The 18,499-nt window shown below is 43.2% G+C and overlaps 1 protein-coding gene across 1 annotated transcript in view; it reads right to left on the reverse strand.

Moving 5' to 3' along the window:
* Positions 1 to 15,440: 15,440 nt before the first annotated feature.
* C4H2orf50 (chromosome 4 C2orf50 homolog) overlaps positions 15,441 to 18,499 on the reverse strand; it is a 28,080-nt gene continuing 25,021 nt past the window's right edge. Inside the window, exon 3 of the mRNA XM_040430983.1 lies at positions 15,441 to 16,225. Within this exon, the coding sequence (XP_040286917.1) occupies positions 16,034 to 16,225 (192 nt within the window). The 3' untranslated portion in view covers positions 15,441 to 16,033. The remainder of the gene's footprint in view (positions 16,226 to 18,499) is intronic.

Here is an 18,499-nt window from a genome sequence, read left to right on the forward strand (position 1 = left end):
TATTAATATAATGGCCCCCTCTTTATTATTAATATAATGTCCCCCTCTTTATTATTAATGTAATGGTCCTCTTTATTATTAATGTAATGGCCCCCTCTTTATTATTAATATAATGGCCCCCTCTTTATTATTAATATAATGGCCCCCTCTTTATTATTAATATAATGGCCCCCTCTTTATTATTAATGTAATGACCCCCTCTTTATTATTAATATAATGGCCCCCTCTTTATTATTAATGTAATGGTCCTCTTTATTATTAATGTAATGGTCCCCTCTATTATTAATGTAATGGCCCCCTCTTTATTATTAATATAATGGCCCCCTCTTTATTATTAATATAATTTCCCCCTCTTTATTATTAATGTAATGGTCCTCTTTATTATTAATGTAATGGCCCCCTCTTTATTATTAATATAATGGCCCCCTCTTTATTATTAATATAATGGCCCCCTCTTTATTATTAATATAATGGCCCCCTCTTTATTATTAATGTAATGACCCCCTCTTTATTATTAATATAATGGCCCCCTCTTTATTATTAATATAATGGCCCCTCTTTATTATTAATGTAATGGCCCCTTCTTTATTATTAATGTAATGACCCCCTCTTTATTATTAATATAATGGCCCCCTCTTTATTATTAATGTAATGGTCCTCTTTATTATTAATGTAATGGTCCCCTCTATTATTAATGTAATGGCCCCCTCTTTATTATTAATGTAATGGCCCCCTCTTTATTATTAATATAATGGCCCCCTCTTTATTATTAATGTAATGGCCCCCTCTTTATTATTAATATAATGGCCCCCTCTTTATTATTAATGTAATGACCCCCTCTTTATTATTAATGTAATGGTCCTCTTTATTATTAATGTAATGGTCCTCTTTATTATTAATGTAATGGCCCCCTCTTTATTATTAATATAATGGCCCCCTCTTTATTATTAATATAATGGCCCCCTCTTTATTATTAATGTAATGGTCCTCTTTATTATTAATGTAATGGTCCCCTCTTTATTATTAATGTAGTGGCCCCCTCTTTATTATTAATATAATGGCCCCCTCTTTATTATTAATATAATGGCCCCCTCTTTATTATTAATATAATGGCCCCCTCTTTATTATTAATGTAATGACCCCCTCTTTATTATTAATATAATGGCCCCCTCTTTATTATTAATGTAATGGTCCCCTCTATTATTAATGTAATGGCCCCCTCTTTATTAATAATATAATGGCCCCCTCTTTATTATTAATGTAATAGTCCCCTCTTTATTATTAATATAATGGCCCCCTCTTTATTATTAATATAATGGCCCCCTCTTTATTATTAATGTAATGGCCCCCTCTTTATTATTACTATAATGGCCCCCTCTTTATTATTAATGTAATGGCCCCCTCTTTATTATTAATATAATGGCCCCCTCTTTATTATTAATGTAATGACCCCCTCTTTATTATTAATGTAATGGCCCCCTCTTTATTATTAATATAATGGCCCCCTCTTTAATAACAAAGAGGGGACCATTATATTAATAATAAAGAGGGGGACATTATATTAATAATAAAGAGGGGGACATTATATTAATAATAAAGAGGGGGACATTATATTAATAATAAAGCGGGGACATTATATTAATAACAAAGAGGGGACATTATATTAATAATAAACAGGGGGACATTATATTAATAATAAAGTGGGGACATTCTATTAATAACAAAGAGGGGGCTATTGTATTATTAACAAAGAGGGGGCCATTATAATATACAGGGGGAATAATATTATGGGGAATGGGGGACTATCTGTCTGGCTCTAGCACAGTATTGGGGGCAGCTGGATGAGTTGTTGAGACACCAGGAAGGAGAGGATGAGAGTAAAGTGAGGAACCTAAAAAAAATTCTGTGAAACTCTGCAGAGACGAGAAGCAGCTGAAAGAAAGTATCATGGCGGTCTTATCTCTGGATGAAGACGTCGAGGAGAGTCTACATCACAGGAGACGTCACTGGATGTAACAGGTATGGGGCGGTATTATACTGTAATAATAATGTCCATGCACATATCTGTTTCACAGTAGGGTTGGGGGAGGAGATTGAGAATATGGCCCACCCTGCCGCATTCGGCCCCAGACTTCAGGTCACACTGTGTGTGTTCTGAATTCTGGGGGCTTACACCCATCTACTACATTATCTGTACTCAGAGGTATCATTGTGTTATCTGTGGTGTTACATAGGACTGCAGGTGATCTACTACAGTATCTGTTAAAAGGGGCGTGCCTGGGGTAGGGGGGGGGGGGGCGCAATTTTTGGCTTGCCCTGGGTGCTGGCAACCCATGCTACGCCACTGGTGGAGGGAGAGGCGTGTCCCTTCCCTTTCCTCTGATAGGCTGCAGGCACTAGGCCGGCAGCCTATCAGAGGCCGGCGCAGGCGGCGCGATGACGTCATTGCGCCGCCTGAGCATTACAGCGCGGGACACAGAAAGAGTCTGCATCGCATCGCTGACACCGAGGTAAGTATAAGTGGGTTTTTTTTGTTTGTTTTTTTACAATAGTGTTACTGGCACATTATGGGGGCTTATTACAATGGGGGGGGACTTAATACTGGCACATGATGATGGGGGGGGGGACTTAAAGGGTTTCTATCACTTCATTTCACCTATTTAGCTTTCAGACACTAGCGATCCGCTAGTGTCTGCTTTATCTAACCATCCTAATATAAGAGCTTATTGTCCTGCCGTTTAGCTAAAAAAATAACTTATATAGATATGCAAATGAGCCTCTAGGTGCTATGGGGGCGTGATTAGCACCTAGAGGCTCCGTCTACCTTAACAAACTGCCGCCGCCCAGCGCGTCCCTCCAGCCCGCCCATCTCCTCCGGAATGCGATGCTCCTCGTGTTCGGCGCATGCGCAGTGAATGTCTGATCGCTTCCCTGCTCAGACATCTCCACTGCGCCTGCGCCGATGACGTCATAGTGCTCCGAGGAACAGGCGCAGTGGAGATGTCTGAGCAGGGAAGCATCAGACATTCACTGCGCATGCGCAGAACAGAGACGCGCACGGAGAGGATCGCTTCAGCTGGAGATGGGCGGGCTGGAGGGACGCGCTGGGCGGCGGCAGTTTGTTAAGGTAGACGGAGCCTCTAGGTGCTAATCACGCCCCCATAGCACCTAGAGGCTCATTTGCATATCTATATAAGTTATTTTTTTAGCTAAACGGCAGGACAATAAGCTCTTATATTAGGATGGTTAGATAAAGCAGACACTAGCGGATCGCTAGTGTCTGAAAGCTAAATAGGTGAAACAAAGTGATAGAAACCCTTTAATACTGGCACATGATGATGGGGGGGACTTAATACTGGCACATGATGATGGGGGGACTTAATACTGGCACATGATGATGGGGGGGGACTTAATACTGGCACATGATGATGGGGGGGGGACTTAATACTGGCACATGATGATGGGGGGACTTAATACTGGCACATGATGATGGGGGGGGACTTAATACTGGCACATGATGATGGGGGGGGACTTAATACTGGCACATGATGATGGGGGGGACTTAATACTGGCACATGATGATGGGGGGGACTTAATACTGGCAAATGATGATGGGGGGGGACTTAATACTGGCACATGATGATGGGGGGGGACCTAATACTGGCACATGATGATGGGGGGACTTAATACTGGCACATGATGATGGGGGGGGACTTAATACTGGCACATGATGATGGGGGGGACTTAATACTGGCACATGATGATGGGGGGACTTAATACTGGCACATGATGGGGGGCTTATTACTGGCACGTGATGGGGGTCTCTTGTTACAGGCACGTGATGGGGCTTATTACTGGCACATTGGGGGGCTCTTGTTACTGGCAGTGGCACGTTATTGAGGGCACTTATTACTGGCACATTATTGGTGGGCACTATAGGGGCATCTACTGAGGCCACAAAGAAGGGGTGTTTTATATGGGGGGCTCTGTACAGTAGCATTTTATACTGGGACACATTATGGTGGGTACTATGGAGAAGGGGAGACAGGAGTACTATGGAGTCATCTACGGGGGGCACTAAGAAGGGGTATTTTATACTTGCAAATTATGGGGGACACTGAGGGCATCTACTGGGGCACGATATATGGGGCATTTTATACTGGTACATTATGGGGGGCACTAGCAGGAAGGGGGGAGAGGAGCACTAGGGAGGCATTTACTGGGGCACTATATAGTTTTTTTTTATACTGGCACATTATGGGGGACATTAGCTCAACTGGGGGCATAAGGGGGTATGTTTTGCACATTATAAGGAGAATTATTTCTACTGGGGGGCATTATGGTGGGCTTTATTACTCCCCTATGATATGACCCCCTAGTAGCAGCACCAGCCTCTCCCTGCTCTGCTATCCCTCTGCCCCTTCTCCAAATCCTTATTATGAAATCTTTCTCATTAGGATAAAACACAACATCAGCTCCGCTGAGCCCCGGCCAAGTGTTGAAGTGGCGTCCGAGATCCCCAAGGGCCGAGCCAAGTAATTGTAAGTGTTCATGTGAAATATGTTTATTTTATATATGTACACTCCTGTGAGAGGCGGGGAGGGAGATCTGTGGATGACACTGTTATAGGGAGGGAGATCTGTGGATGACACTGTTATAGGGAGGGAGATCTGTGGATGACACTGTTATGGAGGGGGAAATGGGGATGACACTGTCATGGGGTGGATCTGTGGATGACACATATAGCATAAGATGCTATATACGGTACGTGGCATCCACAGATCCCCCCCATAGCAGTGTCATCCACAGATCCCCCTCCCTATAAAAGTGTCATCCACAGACAGCTGGACTTTTCTTCCCTGTTGCTGTTTTAGGTATTGGGTAAAGTATTGCAGCATTTCTAAGCATACTTGTGTAAATGTATCGTTGTTATAGCTGCCCCCCCTACTTTTGTCCTGGCCCCCAGTGTGCCCCCCCAAAATTTGAAAGCTAGAGACGCCACTGGTGCCCAGCATCTGCGCACATCTGCCCTTAGTGGCCCACAGGGGCTCATTGTGGCCCCTGTGGGAAATATGTGGTCCCTGGTATATACACTGCTCAAAAAATAAAGGGAACACTAAACAACACAATGTAACTCCAAGTCAATCACACTGCTGTGAAATCAAACTGTCCACTTAGGAAGCAACACTGAGTGACAATCAATTTTACATGCTGTTGTGCAAATGGGATAGACAACAGGTGGAAATTATAGGCAATTAGCAAGACACCCCCAATAAAGGAGTGGTTCTGCAGGAGGTGACCACAGACCACTTTTCAGTTCCTATGCTTCCTGGCTGATGTTTTGGTCACTTTTGAATGCTGGCGGTGCTTTCACTCTAGTGGTAGCATGAGACGGAGTCTACAACCCACACAAGTGGCTCAGGTAGTGCAGCTTATCCAGGATGGCACATCAATGCGAGCTGTGGCAAGAAGGTTTGCTGTGTCTGTCAGCGTAGTGTCGAGAGCATGGAGGCGCTACCGGGAGACAGGCCAGTACATCAGGAGGCGTGGAGGAGGCCGTAGGAGGGCAACAACCCAGCAGCAGGACCGCTACCTCCGCCTTTGTGCAAGGAGGAACAGGAGGAGCACTGCCAGAGCCCTGCAAAATGACCTCCAGCAGGCCACAAATGTGCATGTGTCTGCTCAAACGGTCAGAAACAGACTCCATGAGGGTGATATGAGGGCCCGACGTCCATAGGTGGGGGTTGTGCTTACAGAATTCTAATAGAATTAAATATAAACAATAGTATAAGTGTCCGTATAAGTGAGTATTAGCCTGGAGATTGGACCCTTTTAAAGTATAGCTTAAAAAAAGCAAAAACATATAGACACCCTCTGGTAACCGGGTATCCAAAATATATAACAGGACGAGATGTTGCCCAGCTACCACCGTGAAATTGGTGAAAAAAATAATAATAATAAATACGATACAGCCCAACACCGTGCAGGACGTTTGGCATTTGCCAGAGAACACCAAGATTGGCAAATTCGCCACTGGCGCCCTGTGCTCTTCACAGATGAAAGTAGGTTCACACTGAGCACATGTGACAGAGTCTGGAGACGCCGTGGAGAACGTTCTGCTGCCTGCAACATCCTCCAGCATGACCGGTTTGGCATTGGGTCAGTAATGGTGTGGGGTGGCATTTCTTTGGAGGGCCGCACAGCCCTCCATGTGCTCGCCAGAGGTAGCCTGACTGCCATTAGGTACCGAGATGAGATCCTCAGACCCCTTGTGAGACGATATGCTGGTGCGGTTGGCCCTGGGTTCCTCCTAATGCAAGACAATGCTAGACCTCATGTGGCTGGAGTGTGTCAGCAGTTCCTGCAAGACGAAAGCATTGATGCTATGGACTGGCCCGCCTGTTCCCCAGACCTGAATCCAATTGAGCACATCTGGGACATCATGTCTCGCTCTATCCACCAACGTCACGTTGCACCACAGACTGTCCAGGAGTTGGCAGATGCTTTTGTCCAGGTCTGGGAGGAGATCCGTCAGGAGACCGTCCGCCACCTCATCAGGAGCATGCACAGGCGTTGTAGGGAGGTCATACAGGCACGTGGAGGCCACACACACTACTGAGCCTCATTTTGACTTGTTTAAAGGACATTACATCAAAGTTGTATCAGCCTGTAGTGTGTTTTTCCACTTTAATTTTGAGTGTGACTCCAAATCCAGACCTCCATGGGTTAAAAAATTTGATTTCCATATTTTTTTTTTGTGTGATTTTGTTGTCAGCACATTCAACTATGTAAAGAACAAAGTATTTCAGAAGAATATTTAATTAATTCAGATCTAGGATGTGTTATTTTTGTGTTCCCTTTATTTTTTTGAGCAGTGTATATATGGGATGTGCCCCCTTATATAGATATGTGCCCCCCATATGTCCCATATGGGTATATACACATGTCCCCTTCTTATTTCTATATCACCCATATCCATAGGCCCCATTATATGTACCTGAAACCAGGTGCATCGGTGTGAATGTGCCCCAAGCATTCACACTGATGCAATCTGGTTGATTGCATCAGAATGACCGGACAAAGGTCCGGTCATCCTGATGACTACAAAGAACTCCGATTTAACAGAATCTGAGTCCTTTGTTTTAATAATCTCCAGCGCTGCTGGAGATAATTATGCATGATAGAAGGAAGGGAGAAACGATTTATCACGCTGCCCGGAATGCAAAGTGCTACAGGCGGCAGATCAAAGGCTTCTCCCGCCTGTTAGCAAACGGCGCGGCCCCGATGTGCTCGTTGGGGGATGCGCGGCGGCCCCTGCACTGGGGAGAGAAGAGAAGCCGAGCCGTTCCTCCTGAAGAGGATCCCCCTGGACAACGAGCAGACCTGGAGGGCTGAGTACCACTATCCCACCAACGATAATCCTATTCCTACCAACCACTTCATACCACTATCCCACCAACGATTATCCTATTCCTACAAACCACCCCATACCACTATCCTACCAACGATTAACCCTTCCTTTATCCTATTACCACTATGCCACCAACGATACCACTCCCTTCCTTTATCCTATTATCCTATTACCACTCCCTTCCTTTATCCTATTACCGCTATCCCACCAATGATTCCCTGATCCCACCATTTACCCCCACTATTCCCCCACCCATTACCTACCCACTACCTACCCATATTCACCCCCTCTCTGTACCCCTCACTCACTTGCAGGGTATTAACCCTTGCATTGCTGTATTCCAACCCTTACCATCTTCTCCCTACCAAAACCGTGCAGGAGCATCCCTGCTCCATATTGTATTTACTCTCACCATTCACCCTCGTTGTTCCCTTAGGGATAGGATTAGTACCAGGTGGGGTGGGCTGCTAATATATTTGTGTATGTACTGTATTAGATAGCTTTGTGGGTGGAATTTGGGAACCGTGTAGTGTAGTTTAGTGCTGTATTTATAGTACTGTATTGTTAGTGTATTGCGTGCGTAGTGTACTGTTGGTATTAATAAATATCTTCATTTATTTGTAACTATCTGTGTAACGTGTGGTTATTAGCGATAGTTAGTTCAGTAAGGAGCATGCAGCTAGTTTAGTGATTAGCGTAAGGCAAAGTGAAAGTATTGTATTATTAATATATAAAGGTAAAAATAGGCGGAGTCATCAATAAATGGCTCCTCCTATTTATGAATATTAATTATTGATATTTGCATACATATTGGTGTTTAATATTCCCCCTTTACATGCGGTACTACAGCTGGTATAAGTGCAGTCAGTGTTATGTGCGATACTACACCCGGTATAAGGGTACTTTCACACTAGTGTTTTTCTTTTCCGGCATAGAGTTCCGTCCTAGGGGCTTAATACCGGAAAAGAACTGATCAGTTTTATCCCCATGCATTCTGAATGGAGAGCAATCGGTTCAGGATGCATCAGGATGTCTTCAGTTCAGTCTTTTTGACTGTTCAGGACGGAGATAACAGAACTGCTTGCCAGGTCACTCTGCCGCAAGTGTGAAAGTAGCTTAAGTGCAGTCAGTGTTATGTGTGGTACCACACCCGGTAAAGGTGCAGTCAGTGTTATGTGTGGTACCACACCCGGTAAAGGTGCAGTCAGTGTTATGTGCAGTACTACACCCGGTATAAGTGCAGTCAGTGTTACGTATGATACTTCACCCGGTAGCAGTCAGTGTTATGACGTTATTACGTCAGCCGGCGTGGTGACATCATAGGTCAGCACTAACGAGATTTCGTGCGGCTGCCTCTTTGCGCTTAAATGGATGAGGCGAGTATGAATTTTTCTTTTTTTTTAAGCCATTTCAGGGAAAATTCATTCATTGCAACAAAGCACAAGGAAATTCGACTTTGCAGCAAATCTAATTTTTCCTGGAATTCGGCTTGAAGTCCACTTTGTTAACTTCGATTCGCTCAACACTAATAATATTCCCTTTATAACCTGGCGGACTCTTCAGATTCTTATACATGTTATACTTCTAAAAGTTCAGCCTCAGACTTGTAGTTGTCTAGTAAAGAAGTCTGGGTTTTTTGAAAATCAAGTTTGGCAGTAGACAAGTGGTCACTATGGGTTTGTGGAGTCACCTAGTACAGAACTGGTTATCTATAAGGTTGGAGAGGTGCAAAAAAGTGATTCTTATGGAAAGGTCTGAAGAATGAAGACTTCTCCTATGGCAAGAGTCCAACGCAACGCTCTCATCTATCTCATGAGATTTCCCAATACTTTGTTTAGATCTTCGAATAACTCAGGATAAACCTGGTTCCCATAGCTGTTCCTCATAGCTGTAGGTAGAATGAGCCATCACTGAAAATATCTCATGTCAGGAATAAATGACGTTGCAGAAGAAACTTGAAGTCTTAATAGCCTAGTCTATATAAAAAGTTGTATTCCAGCTCACCGTATATTTCCACTGCACGGAACAGACCCGACAAGTCCTTCATACCAGTACATGAAAAAGAAAAGGTTCCAGCATCCAGGATTATAAATGTTGCCGAGGTATTTATTAATCTTCGGTTAAAATACAAGTGTAGACATCACCTCCCTCCACCGCCCGGGTAACATGTTTCGAACTTAGTAGTACTTACTCATAACCCGAATAAAGACGACTGCAACATTTATAATCCTGGATGCTGGAACCTTTTCTTTTTCATGTTGAAGTCTTAACAGTCTGGAGATCTTAATAACAAAGGAATTAACATCTTTCTCTTTCTTTCCCACTGTAGAGATATAGCATCAAGTCCTTCACTAGATGAAACATTTGGGCGGCAGATTTCATATAAGAGGGTTAGTTATTCTTGAAGGAAATGGTTACTGTATCTAGACAAGGTCATTCCAAACATCATATCTCTAAAATTATACATTTATAATAAGGGTATGTTCACACTGTGTCTTTTGACATTGGAAATTTGATGCAGATTCTGGATTTTGCAGTTCATAGCTTTGCCAAGAACAGACTGAAAAAATACGTCATGTGAATCAGGCTTTACTTCTCTGTGTCTCCTTCTTCCCGTTCCATAGTATAATATAAAACTGACTGCCTGCAGACACCACTAGGGGGAGCTCTGTGCATTAGAATTTATACAGTTACCATTGAAATTAAAGGTGCTTTCTGGAACTTACTACCCCCAATTAGCTGTTGATGGTAGCACCAGAGCCAAAAACTATGCAATTGACGGAGCTGGAAGCAGGAGGATATATTGTCAACAACATTGAACTAGCCCACCGGAGGACCCGATACTTATAAGTCAGCTGACTTTGCTGGGTGTCAGGGCCGTGCTGCCTCTTTTCTCTCTGCCTCTGCCATAAAATTAGTGACAGAGAACTGGACCTCCCCGTCAGACATTATCTGTGGTGTTACATAGGACTGCAGGTGACATCTACTATATTATACACAGTAGAGTTAAATTATTATGACCACCAGCTAATATTATTATTATTTATTTTTACCCCTTAAGTACCTGCACCATACATGTATCGCACAGATGTCCGTGACTAAAGAACCAGCGCCAGACATGTACGGCACTGTGATCGGGCGGGTGCAGGAGATTCGCCTGCCCGATCCGCGGCAGGGGTCTGGCAGTCACTGATAGCCGGACCCCTGCTGCATGCGCTGGCATCGGTGAAATCACCGATGCCGGCACATTAACCCATGATGTGCCGCGGTCAGCGCTGACCGCGGCACGTACGATGTGTGGAGTGAGGGAGAGAGCAGCCATTGGGTCCCCGCGCTGCTGTGACGGGGACCCGATGGCAGGGAAGGCAGCCCGATGCCTTCCTTAGGCATTGTAAGTGCCTTCCATGACAGCCTGTGAGATCTAGCCCCCTGGGAGATCTTGCCCTAAATGGGCGTTTTATTAATAGCAGACTAGAACCACAGTATGTAAAGGGTGTATCTCACACGTACAGATGCAAACTAGGCCGCAATTAAATATTTTTGCCCAAAATGGGTGTTTTTCTAATGGCAGAATAGAACCACAGTATGTAAAGGGTGTATCTCGCACGTACAGATGCAGAATAGGCCGCAATTAAAGATTTTTGCCCAAAATGGGTGTTTTATTAAAAGCAGAATAGAACCACAGTATGTAAAGGGTGTATCTCACACGTACAGATGCAGAATAGGCCGCAATTAAAGATTTTTGCCCAAAATGGGTGTTTTATTAATAGCTGTCACAGTCGTTACCTCTGGCTGTGACCTTCTGTCTATGCTCTCGCTGCAGCTCCGTTCCTGTGTGTTGTTTGTGGTTCTTTATAGGTTAACTCCCCTGTGTGCCTATTAGGAGTTAATCCTCTCTGTCTGCTCCATGGGTGTGGCCTCTCTGCTGCACTCACGGAATCTGTATATAAGGCTGATTTTCCCTTAGTTCTGGGTCAGCTCTTCTTGTATGTGTTTGTTCTGTCCTTCTCTTGGTTTGTATTTTGTCTCCCATGCTGCTGACCCATGGCATCCGTGTCTGTCTGTGTTCTGTGAGTTTGCCTTCTTGTTCATTTTCGTCCTTTCTCCTGTGTTTCTGTTATCAGGGTTGCCAGTTATGTTTAAGTTCCCCTGTGTGTATTATTATGTCTTTATGCCTCTGCCCTAATTTGTCTTGTCTGTCTTGTTTTGTACCTGTCTTCCCCTATTTCATATTCGTTCCTCCTTATTGAGGGTTCTGTTTCTGCGTTAGGGGTTATTCTGTTCAGCCAGTCCTTGCTGCAGCTTTCTTTGCTGCAGAGTGCCATGGGCAAGGCCATGCAGTTTACTACTGGTGGAGCAAGTCCTTCTCTGCTCATTGCCACTCCTGGTTCCTTGTGATGTACTCCTGCTTGTGTTATTAGTTGCCTTGTTTATATGTGCCTGTCTATGTTATGTTTGCCTATGTACCGCCGGTACCTTCTGGTACCTGTTGTCTGGTCGTTCCTGCTGTCGCTGTCTAGTTCACGCTCTGAAGTGGACCCTGGCAACTTCCTGCTGCAAAGTCTAACCCTACCATCTGGGGCCCTAGTGAATACCAGGAGTTGCTTAGTCATGCCCCTCTGGAGTATTACTAGACAGTGGTGCGGTGGGGGTTTTCTCCCACTGTGCTGACGGTACATAGAGTTCATGTTTTGTCGGTGCTGCCTTCCCTGGCCTTTTGTTTGTGCAATAAACTTATGTGTGTCTGTACCTGATTTCCGTTTGTTTATTGCTTGACGACGCAGAGGTCTGTCGCTGGATCTCTAACTCGTGACAATAGCAGAATAGAACCACAGTATGTAAAGGGTGTATCTCACACGTACAGATGCAAGCTAGGCCGCAATTAAAGATTTTTGCCCAAAATGGGTGTTTTTCTAATAGCAGAATAGAACCACAGTATCTAAATGGTGTATCTCACAATGACATATGCAGCAAAGGCTGCAAAATTATATTTTTTGCCCAAAATGGGTGTTTTTCTAATAGCAGAATAGAACCACAGTATCTAAATGGTGTATCTCACACGTACAGATGCAGAGTAGGCCGCAATTAAAGATTTTTGCCCAAAATGGGTGTTTTATTAATAGCAGAATAGAACCACAGTATGTAAAGGGTGTATCTCACACGTACAGATCCAGAGTAGGCTGCAATTAAAGATTTTTTCCCAAAATGGGTGTTTTATTAATAGCAGACTAGAACCACAGTATGTAAAGGGTGTATCTCACATGTACAGATGCAAACTAGGCCGCAATTAAAGATTTTCTTCACCAAAATGGGTGTTTTTCTAATAGCAGAATAGAACCACAGTATCTAAATGGTGTATCTCACAATGACATATGCAGCAAAGGCTGCAAAATTATGTTTTTTGCCCAAAATGGGTGTTTTTCTAATAGAAGAATAGAACCACAGTATCTAAAGTGTGTATCTCACACGTACAGATGCAGACTAGGCTGCAATTAAAGATTGTGATGTATATAGCGCTTGAATTTCACACGTGCAGATGCAGCAAGGGCTGTAAAATTGTGTATTTTGCCCAAAAAGGGTGTTTTTTAAAACCCTGAAAATTATAGCTGTATTTCTAGCTTAAATTGCACACTGACTAATGCAGTAGAGGCCCAAGATGAAGGTTATTGCCAAAAATGGGTGTTTTTTCAAAGCCAGAAAAATATTGATGTATTTCTAACTTGTTTTTTACAATCACAGATGCAGCAAGGGCTGCAATATTAAGTATTTTGCCCAAAAATGGTGTTTTATTACTAACAGAATATGACAGCAGTTTATAACACTTGAATTTCACACGTGCAGATGCAGCAAGGGCTGTAAAATTGTGTATTTTTCCCAAAAAGGGTGTTTTTTAAAACCCAGAAAATGATAGCTGTATTTCTAGCTTAAATTGCACACTGACTAATGCTGCAAAGGAACCAGATGTAGGGTATTGCCAAAAAAGGGTGTTTTAAAAAAAAACTGATTATTATTATTGCTGTATTTCAAGCTTGGATTTGAATGTCACAAAAGCACGGATGCAGTGCTGGTGCACTGAGCTTGCATAAAATGGCCACCGCCGCCCACCTAACTAACAGACGGATAAAAGTTATTTTTCTCTGTCACTGGGCTCAGGGCAGGGTAAAAAGATTGTACACTGCACCCACACAACTAAATCTATGTAGATCGCTGAGTTCAATTGCAGTTCTGATTAAAGATTCTGTCCTATTCTCTCCCTCACAGCAGCAGCATCCTCACCCTACACTAAGCACAGCAGAGTGACGTGCAGCGCTACTTGACTCCAGCTTATATAGAGGCTGGGTCACATGCTGCACTGGCCAATCACAGCCATGCCATTAGTAGGTGATGGCTTCTAAGGTCACACAGTTAAACGCTTGTTGATTGGCTGCTCGGCAGCCTTTCAAAAAGCTCAAACAAATTGCCGAACACCGAACCCGAACTTTGACTGAAATGTTCTAGTTCGGGTTCGCTCAACCCTAATTAAAATTGAAAAAGACGATGCCATTGTGTTTGTTGAATGTATAGTTTTTGTGTTTAAACTGTAAAGGATTGGCTGCTATGTTATGTCCTCATTTCCCAACCAGGTCCACGGGGGTGGTACCCTTGTTGGAAAATGTGTATATAAGTCAATGCTTGTGTGTTCAATAAAGAGTTCCTGTTTTACCCTTCATCATGTTGAGGCTGGTGTTTGGGTAACTGATCGACACTGGGGAATGCTATACGCTGTATACTCCCCTGGGTACAACTCCTAGCTCTTGAAGCACTAGGAGCATCCATCAACGGAGGTACCCGGTCGGGGTGCCAGGAGATCCGTTACACTGCCCAAAAAGTGAAATTCTGAAATTTCATCTCCATTTTCCATTAATTCTTGTGGAACACCTAAAGGGTTAACAAAGTTTGTAAAATCAGTTTTGAATACCTTGAGGGGTGTAGTTTCTAAAATGGGGTCATTTTTGGGTGTTTTCTATTATGTAAGCCTCACAAAGTGACTTCAGACCTGAACTGGTCCTTAAAAAGTATGTTTTGGAAATTTTGCTTGATGGGAGTAACCGCTGTGTGCAGCATAGACAGCAGCTAGATGAGGTGGGAGTGACTCAGTAAGGTCCTGGTAGGTTGTCACAGTTATCTGGAGCCATTCTGACTGCAGTCTACACCACAGCTGCTGGAGGGTGTGTGGGGGATCCATAAAACAAACATGATGATTAAGGTGGTCCTACAGATGTCCAATTGGGTTCAAGTCTGGGGAATAAGGGAGCCAAGGTAGTACTTGGAAAACTTAGTCATGTTCTTCCAACCAATGTGGGACATTTCTAACCAAGTGACATATCACATTGTGTTGCTGGAAGATCCCATCTGCCCCAGGGAAGACAATCAGCATGTATGGGTGTAGGTGATCTGTGCTTCCGGGTCCGTGCAGCCATGCTGGAAAACATAGGACATGTCCTATCTTTGGCCGCATCTTGCGAATCGCAGATTTACTTTGAAGTCAATTGGTCCTCACAGTAATACAGGGTGCGCACGACCGGTCTCCGGGTTTTGTGGATCTGCAGTTTGCATTCTTCAAAACGGACATGGTTGTGTAAATGGAATCTTATTTATATGTTCTTGCTCAACAGAATATTTGGTAGAGCAGAGGTCCACAACCTTTTTTGCACCATGAACCAGTTACATGCATAACAAAACACAATAAAATGTATTTTATATAATTTTATTATTACATTTGTAATGTAAATGTGACTCAACTTGCCATCATGTAGAATCAGTGGGAGCACTGAACTTGTCTCCCTGCTTAATTTATGGTTTATTTATTTATTTTATGCACTTACATAGCGCTACTATATTCCACAGCGCTTTACAGACATTAGCATCACACTGTCCCCAATGGAGCTCACAATCTAAGTTCCCTATCAGTATGTCTTCGGAGTGTGGGAGGAAACCAGAGAACCTGGAGGAAACCCACACAAACACGGGGAGAACATACAAACTTCATGCAGATGTTGTCCTTGGTCAGATTCGAACCTAGGACCCCAGCGCTGTGCTAACCACTGAGCCACTGCGTGGTTGTGTCTAAACTTCATTCACCGTAGGAACCTTGTGATTTTGAGTGGGGCGTATATATTATCCTCCAGGCTAAATCCCGCAGCTGCTTTAATCTCACATGAATTTAGAATGTCATGTGACCCTGTGACATCACAAGGTCCCTATGGTGGATGGAGTTCAGAGTCGGACCCCCGCTGACCCAGAGGATAGGTCATCAATATAATTTACCGGATAACCCCTTTAAGACATTTTACAATACTCATTATAACTATTATGATGACATTTAATAACCCGTACAAACAAGCATACCATTAACACGTAAACTTCCCAAAAATTTCTGTTTATTCATAATTTTGAGGTCATATTTTGATAATAACCCGGTTCTCAAGTTATTTCACGTCACTCCTTGAAGGACACCCCCACTGTGTGTGGCATCACGTTGTCATCGTCCTATAATTAAATACATTTCTGGAATCGTTCTTCCGTTCTGTATCATACAAAAGTTATAAGGATGTTTTTCAGTCAGCAAAAAGTCCTTGGGGATTAGCAGGGCTGGAGCTCTCTTCCTAGCTTCTTCTTCTGATTTCCACTGGTTAGAAGGAAATCCATATAGACCAGTGTTTTTCCCAGATCCGTGTTTATCCGGCTTCCAATATTTTGGTTGGTTGTATTCGGGACTTCATCAGAATAAACTGGTACCTTGTCGGGTAACTGCTCTACTTCTTTCCTATTTCCCTGGAACAGATGAGACTGAAGTGAATATGTGACAGTAGTGACACCATTATCATGTATGGCATTCATAATAGAATTTGGGAATTATATTATTTATTTTGTGATGGGCTATGTGTAGTATTTCAACAAACATTTTCAGCATCAGATTTAAATTTTTTTATTTTTGCATACTTTCTTTTCAAATGCCTGTGTCCCCATATAGTCATATCAGTCCCCGGTAGTTACTTATTACACTCGCTGTGTGCTCACGGCTAGTGATGAGCGAAGCGAGCTTTGGATGCTACATCCGAAGTCTCTTCGCTCAAAATTTCGGATTAATGCTGTACAGAGATCCGTCTCTGAACAGCATTAAAATGTAGGGCCTCCGATACATAGAAACATAGAAACATAGAATGTGTCTGCAGATAAGAACCATTTGGCCCATCCAGTCTGCCCAATATACTAAATACTATGGATAGCCCCTGGCCCTATCTTATATGAAGGGTGGCCTTATGCCTATCCCATGCATGCTTAAACTCCTTCACTGTATTTGCAGCTACCACTTCTGCAGGAAGGCTATTCCATGCATCCACTACTCTCTCAGTAAAGTAATACTTCCTGATATTACTTTTAAACCTTTGCCCCTCTAATTTAAAACTATGTCCTCTTGTAGCAGTTTTTCTTCTTTTAAATATTCTCTCCTCTTTTACTTTGTTGATTCCCTTTATGTATTTAAAAGTTTCTATCATATCCCCTCTGTCTCGTCTTTCTTCCAAGCTATACATGTTAAGGTCCTTTAATCTTTCCTGGTAAGTTTTATCCTGCAATCCATGTACCAGTTTAGTAGCTCTTCTCTGAACTCTCTCCAAAGTATCAATATCCTTCTGGAGATATGGTCTCCAGTACTGCGCACAATACTCCAAGTGAGGTCTCACTAGTGCTCTGTAGAGCGGCATGAGCACCTCCCTCTTTCTACTGGTAATGCCTCTCCCTATACACCCAAGCATTCTGCTAGCATTTCCTGCTGCTCTATGACATTGTCTGCCTACCTTTAAGTCTTCTGAAATAATGACCCCTAAATCCCTTTCCTCAGATACTGAGGTTAGGACTGTATCACTGATTTTATATTCTGCTCTTGGGTTTTTACGCCCCCGGTGCATTATCTTGCACTTATCAACATTAAATTTTAGTTGCCATATTTTTGACCATTCCTCTAGTTTTCCTAAGTCCTTTTCCATTTGGTGTATCCCTCCAGGAACATCAACCCTGTTACAAATCTTTGTGTCATCAGCAAAAAGACACACCTTACCATCGAGGCCTTCTGCAATTTCGCTGATAAAGATATTAAACAATATGGGTCCCAGAACAGATCCCTGAGGTACCCCACTGGTAACAAGACCTTGGTCTGAATATACTCCATTGACTACAACCCTCTGTTGCCTGTCCCTCAGCCACTGCCTAATCCATTCAACAATATGGGAGTCCAAGCCCAAAGACTGCACTTTATTGATAAGCTTTCTATGTGGGACAGTATCAAAAGCCTTACTAAAGTCTAGATAAGCGATGTCTACTGCACCTCCTCCATCTATTATTTTAGTCACCCAATCGAAAAAATCAATAAGATTAGTTTGACATGATCTCCCTGAAGTAAACCCATGCTGTTTTTCATCTTTCAATCCATGGGATTTTAGATGTTCCACAATCCTCTCCTTAAGTATGGTTTCCATTAATTTCCCCACTATACGGCGAAGTCAGGCGAGACTTCAGCATTTGATTTTTAACGACTGTTAACTCGGAACCAAAGCCGAGTTCGGCTCCAAGTTTTAAAGCGGTTTTACACTTTAAAAATAAAATACTGAAGTTGTTCAATAAAGTCTCGCGCGACTTTGCAAATAACTGACATTACCTGGATTTTGTGTGGCTATCATGGCCCATAAACAGGTAGGAGCTAGTGTTAGGGACCACTCATAGAGGCGACCTTGACGTGGTGAGTGGCTTATTATGCTTTGGCCAAAATGTACACCAATGCCTCATCCAGCATAGAGGCAGGGCAGAATGCTGGTTGCAGAGTGCTATTGCATTTGTGTCTTTTTCTTTGTATATGTATTTCGCCATAGCGATGTGCACCTGCATATAGGGTTGTGCTGACTCAATCACCCACAAATAACTGACTTTGCCTCATCTCCATACAGCATTAGGGGCCATTCACACGTCCGTATGTGTTTTGCGGATCCGCAAATTGCGGATCCACAAAACACGGACACCGGCAATGTGCGTTCCGCATTTTGCGGACCGCAC

The sequence above is a fragment of the Bufo bufo genome, chromosome 4, assembly GCF_905171765.1.
Source record: "Bufo bufo chromosome 4, aBufBuf1.1, whole genome shotgun sequence".
NCBI classification, from domain to species: domain Eukaryota; kingdom Metazoa; phylum Chordata; class Amphibia; order Anura; family Bufonidae; genus Bufo; species Bufo bufo.